At 47.7% G+C, this 5,983-nt stretch overlaps 1 protein-coding gene across 1 annotated transcript; it reads right to left on the reverse strand.

Annotated features, from left to right (window-relative positions):
- Positions 1 to 940: 940 nt before the first annotated feature.
- Positions 941 to 5,084, reverse strand: CXCR4 (C-X-C motif chemokine receptor 4). The gene is made up of 2 exons (XM_060257208.1): positions 5,026 to 5,084; positions 941 to 2,594 (listed from the first exon to the last, which is right to left on the reverse strand). Exons 1-2 carry the CDS (start codon positions 5,041 to 5,043, stop codon positions 1,536 to 1,538), a joined length of 1,077 nt encoding a protein of 358 aa, XP_060113191.1. The 5' UTR covers positions 5,044 to 5,084; the 3' UTR covers positions 941 to 1,535.
- Between the last annotated feature and the right edge of the window lie 899 nt (positions 5,085 to 5,983).

A 5,983-nucleotide genomic window follows, 5' to 3' on the forward strand; every position in this document is an offset into this window, starting at 1 on the left:
ATGGTTTGAAATAAGACATAGGTAGATGGAAGAAAACAGAAATGGGCCATGACAGATATGATGGGGAGATGAACAAGAAGACAGTGGCCAATTCTGCAGTACTGTTGGAAGGCTCTATGAACAGCAAAGCATACCATTCATCTCCTTCTAAACAGGGAGCAGTTTAATTACGCAGGACACCCCCTCCAAGACTCTCTTGGGCAAGGAGAATTATTTAGCTTCAAAGCTCCATGGCAACCTGTTTGATCAGTACAGCTTTCAAACTAGGATATGGACCTCAGTTTGTGCGCTTGTTTCTCTGGACTGTTTGAGATATTACATTTCCCAGTTAGGATATATAAACTCTGTAGAGTAGTGCACACATGAAGTGCACCAACTTTCCTGAATCAGGTTTTTTTCTTCTGGGATACCATCAGAGGGAAGAAAGCTGCATATAGATTCAGACATTTATTCCCAGCATCTTAAGGCAATACAAGAAGTTGCTGAAACTGGGGTCCCAGCCTAAAGGCCCCGCCTATATACTCTCGATGGGCCGTTACCAATTCAAGCAAAGCGCGGCAAAAATAGCGGGTACATTTGGCAGGCTTTCTACACCCCCCTTCAGCCCAGGTGCTCTATCTACTGGGGTTTGACACTGTCCTCCTTACCCCCTCCGCTGCCATTTCTGGGGTTAGGTGACAGTACACCACACAGTACGGGGTGTTGAAGCAAGATGGGGCACTCTGCAGAAAACCTCTTCCCACTCCTGTGCAAACAGAGAGAGCTCCATGAATTCAAGGTGTGGGAGATTCCTGCAGAGTTCCCCGATTGCTGCCGCCTCCTGTGCTGAATGGCAGACTGCTGCTGGAGAAAACAACCTCTGTGAATTCACCAAGGATCCGGGCACAACTGCAACCCAGAATTAAAACAAAGAAAGCAAAATAAACCAAAAAAGACCAAAGAGATTTAGTCACGTTTTTATTTACAATTCTACAAGGCAGAGATTTACAAACCAGTTTGTTTTTGAAAAAGCATTGGTAGAAAAGACTTTGGTTGTAAGTGCCACTAGGTGCAAGGCAGCTGTGTTCAATCCAATGTGTTTTTGCCACTGCCATTGCAGGGTGTGGGTTGTATCCACTGAATATAATGATTTTCAACTAGTGTAAACCAAAACAAGCTTATGCAATGTAGGACAGAGCCCTAAACACCCAGAGAGATGAAGCCTTTTTTCACACAGGTATGTCGGAAACACTTCATTTACAAAGAACTCAGGCACCAGCTACACTGTACTGCAGAAGTGTTTTAGTTCCAACATCTTTATTATTTGACAAACATGCACCTTTTCACAGGTCTGCTTAGGCACTCTCTCTGGTCAACATGTCCATTTTTCATAAATACACCCATGAAATCCAACAAAACGCTATAAGCAATTATATACAATTCCAACTGGGAATAAACTTGTACATGATCTTGAGAGGGGTTTCTCCTCCAAAATCTTGCCAAATGGATTTTTGAAAAAGAGTCACAAATCTTTACAGACAGTAGAAGAAAAACTGTTAGCTGGAATGGAAACTGGAAGATTCAGACTCTGTTGAAACTGAAGAATGTCCCCGTTTTCCTTTGGAAAGGATTTTCAAGCTTGATCCTCTGCTGACGGAGGTCAAAGCATTCTGGGCCGATGTCTTGAATTTGGCACCCAGAAAAGCATAAAGGATGGGATTCAGGCAACAGTGGAAAAATGCTAGAGCCTCTGTGATGGAGATCCATTTGTTCACCATTGCCTCAAAGTTACAGCCATTCTTGATTACCCCAAGTAGGATAAAGGTATCTATGCTGATGCCAATGTAGTAAGGTAACCAGCAGGCAAAGAAGGCGAGGATAAGGATGACGGTGGTCTTCAAAGCTTTGCGTTTCTGATGGCCTTTTGAATGGGACAGCTTAGAGATGATAATGCAGTAGCAAGTCAATATTATAAGACCAGGCAAGACAAGACCAACCAAAATGTGTTGAAATCTGAAAGAAATCAGCCAGTCATTATGAGGGTAAAATCGCTGACACACGAATTTCCCACTGTCATCATTAGTTGTTGCAAAGATCATATCAGGCACAGTCAAAAGCACAGCTGGTAGCCAAACACCCACATAGATAATTCTCTCAGCCAACAACTTCCTAGGTCTCTGGCTGTTGGTAGCATGCACAATTGCCAGGTAGCGGTCTAGGCTTATAAAGGCCAAGATCAAGACACTGCTGTATAGGTTAATGGTGTAAATGATATGGACCACTTTGCACAAAGCGTTTCCAAAGTACCAGCTGATGACAGCATCCACAGACCAGAAGGGCAAAGTGACGACAAACAGAAGATCCGCCACGGAGAGGTGTAGCCTGTATTTGTCAGTCATGCTCCTAAGCTTCTTTTGGTAACCCATGACAACAATGACCAAGCCATTGCCAACAATTCCCATCAAGAAAATGATGGCGAAAACTGTTGGCAAGAAAATCCGGTTGAAATCAGCATTGTTTTGCTCCAAACACACCTCTTGGAAGTCCCCGTCATCACCAGATCCTGGCTCATCAGTACTGTTCTCTGACATAAAAATCAGGACTTCGGAAGACATCTGGAATTGAACAACACAAGAAAACAGTTAGAAGATGATCGAGAGTCCAGGGCTTCTGCTCAGGAAGTCTACGAACCATTGTAGTGCATCTGGATTGGGATACCAAGTCTGAAAGCTATGAGGCACACAGACAACCTTGCTTTCCCTCTGTCTAGCTTACCACCCAGGGTTGCTGTGAGGGCAAAATGGGAAACAGCCACCTATGAGCTCCTTGAAAGAAGAAATAGCAGGGTTAAATGTGTAATAAATATTCTACTTTATACAGCTCAAGTTCCAAAACGACTCTGTCAAACTAGCGATTTTCAAATCCTGTTTCTTTAGTTATAAGGGAATAGTAATTAAAAAATGTTCATCTCAAAGAGTTGTTCTGCAGGTATAAACTGTAAATTCCAAATTTAGATTACTTTTCACTAACTTCTTTGAGGAAATGAGAATGCTGGAAATTAGGCTGTGAGTCATGGCCCGTGACTACTTTTTTTTACGACAAAAAAGAAATTATTCCTTATTATCTATGCCTTGCCACTGTAACATTTCAGTACCCAGGGCTACAGTTCTGTGCTGAATTTCTAAATCTGTAATCACAAAACAGTAACAATAGTGCCCAGGCTAAAAACGAGAAAGGAATGTTGGGTGTCTCAAGATTCTAGAGGGCAATAGTGATAAGGAATGAAAAGCACTGATAGGCTTGAGTTTTGCTCATACCACTTGAGTGTTCTAAAAGATATTTCAGATTTAAGGACTTTCTTGTGTGGATTGTGTTTCATACAAGACAAAAACTGAGCCCAGATGGTCCAATGTGACCACTTCATATACTTAGCTGCATGTGCTCATGGGGTACATCCACCTAGTCAATGTACTACTCTCTAGTACAGTTACACATGGGTTGTGAAACCACATACTCTGGCAATCCATTTGTGGGTTTTGTGGGCTTTGCTAGATGAAAATGCAATCTGTGAAGGAAAGTCTGACATGGCCCCAAATTGAACAATCAATCTCTCTTCACCACACTGGAAAACCTAACATGTCAAGTTGATATGATTTATGATTTCTGAACACCATACAATGATGCTTTAATGAGGAGCCATGAGTCCAGCCATGAGTCCACCGCCTTTGCAGTGAGGATTAAAAGAGTGATGGGCCTATCTGGGTGGGGGAAAAGGCCTGTAAAGGAAAGCTACAGTAAACAAAACTTTTAACTAGCCACCCAAAATGCACCACCACCCAGTTGCAGGAGCCTGGCAAAGTGGTTTCAGCTGACTGGCAAGAAGAGGAAACTTCAGTGAGTTGTCTTCTGCAGGTTGCTCTTGCTTGGGACTGCTCACAAGGAGGGAAACTAACTTTTCAACTTTGTGCCAGTAGCAAAAGAAAGAAAGAAGTGGGACAAGAGAAACAACTCAGGAAACCACCAGCTGTTAAAGCAAGTGGCTGAGACTCAAGAGAGCGAGTGACCATCTGGCTGTTCCCTTGGGGACCGGAGATTTTCTCTGTGTTAATGGAACTCTCAAGGCAATTCCCAACAGGTCCTGTAGACCCCATTCAATATAGATCACCAGACTTTAAATGACACATTAAAAGCTTAATATCCAGTGGACTGTTCTGAACCAGTAAGACACACAAGGTGACAAAAGGGCTCATGTCGAAATTCATACGGACCCTCTACTGCCCAATATAGATCTAAAGTGCCTAAACTCTTGTTGCCCAACCCACCCACCCACCCAATGTCATTCCATTATGAAAAGGATGTTTATGCCAGCCGGTCACCCTCTGATGTGCCGGGCAGCCCAGCCAGAGAATATCAACCCGTCGTCTGGGCTCTTTATTTAGAAGCCGTCATTGCTGTTCTGTGATTGGCTTTGTGCCGCCTGGGCCAGCAGCTCGTGGCCCAATTCCTCTTGGCTTCGAGGAGTTTTACAACTCCGGTTCTGCAGCAATGCCCAGAAGCGACAGAGGGAGAGGACCCCTCTCGGGGGCGGGGAGCTGCCGAGCGCTTAAACGGGCCGGGCGCACTTGGCAACTTTTCCTCCCCCCCCCCCGCCCGGCAGCCTCGACTCCCGTCATTGCAAAGGCGCGCATCAGACCCGCGAGCCGAGCCGAGCCGCGCCCGAGTCCTGCCACCCACCCGCCCGTGCAGAGCGCGCCGCAAGCAGCACGACTCCCGGCTCTGTCGGAGGTGCCAAGGCCCCCGCGCGCTCCCTTCCCTTCCCTTCCCTTCCCGGCTCGCAGCCGCGCTCAGCCCCCCTGCCGGAGCAGGCTCACACCTGCAGCCCACGCCGCGCTCTCCGCAAAGTCCGCCTCTGGCTCCCCGCGCGCCTCTGCGAAGCCCCCTCTTGGACGCTCGCTCGCGGCGAAAGGACACGCTGTGCCGCGCCAACGAGGCCCTCGCACATGGCTGCGCCGCCCGCCTCCCCTCGCCCGCCCGCGCCGCACTCACGTCCACACGGGGCTCCATCGCCGGCAGCCTCTGCTCCCGCCTGCCGCCCCCAACGCGCGACTCCTGCCGGCGCCGCTCGCCCTCCTTATAAGGCGCCCTCGGAGGCTCCGCCCAAGTCTGGCGGGGGGCCAAGGAGGGACCCTTGCTCTGCCCGCGCAGGCGCCGAGGCACACCCCCAAGCGGCGGCAGAACGGGCCCTCGCGGGGGCTGGCAGCGGCATTGTCTGCACCGCGAGGCGAGGCTTTGTGTCGAGCCACTGGCAGGAGGAGTACATTGTTAGAAACAACCCCCCCCACCACAAAAAAATAAAAATAAAAATCAGAGTTAAGAGAAATAGTTGTCTTGGAGTCTGCTGCACTTGCAACTTTCTAAATCTGCTGGAGTCCACTCGTCTCTTCAGGAGACCATCCGGATCTCCTTCCGGGATCCAGCACTGGCAGGCACAGGGCTTTGGAATATTTTAAATTATGATTTTCTTGGGTTGCCACCCTCTAGGTGAGGCCTGGGGATCTACCAGAATTACAACTGATCTCCAGATTACAGAGATCAATTCAGCAGTTAAACCAGGTCAGGCAGCAATCAAGTCAGGTAGCAATTTTTCTGCAGGCCAGTTTGGCCAGGGATCCTGGAGGGGTTTTTCGTTTTTTGCCATCTTTTGGGCATGGAGCAGGTCACTGGGGGTGTGTGTGGTATTTGTGAATTTCCTGCACTATGCATGGGGTTGGACTAGATCACCTATGATTCTATGAATTCTCCTGAAGAAAATGGCTGCTTTGGAGAGAGCCCCTCCCCTTCTTAAACTCTGTCTTCCAGATGTTCCACCTTCACATCTCCAGGAATTTCCGAACCCAGAGGTGGCAACCCTAGGATTCCTTGGTGAGTGAGGGCAAGGCTGCAGTCCTGTTGATGATGATGTTGCTAATTATATTGGATTTATATCCCGCCCTCCACTCTGAAT

The sequence above is a fragment of the Heteronotia binoei genome, chromosome 16 (genome assembly GCF_032191835.1).
Source record: "Heteronotia binoei isolate CCM8104 ecotype False Entrance Well chromosome 16, APGP_CSIRO_Hbin_v1, whole genome shotgun sequence".
Classification (NCBI taxonomy): domain Eukaryota; kingdom Metazoa; phylum Chordata; class Lepidosauria; order Squamata; family Gekkonidae; genus Heteronotia; species Heteronotia binoei.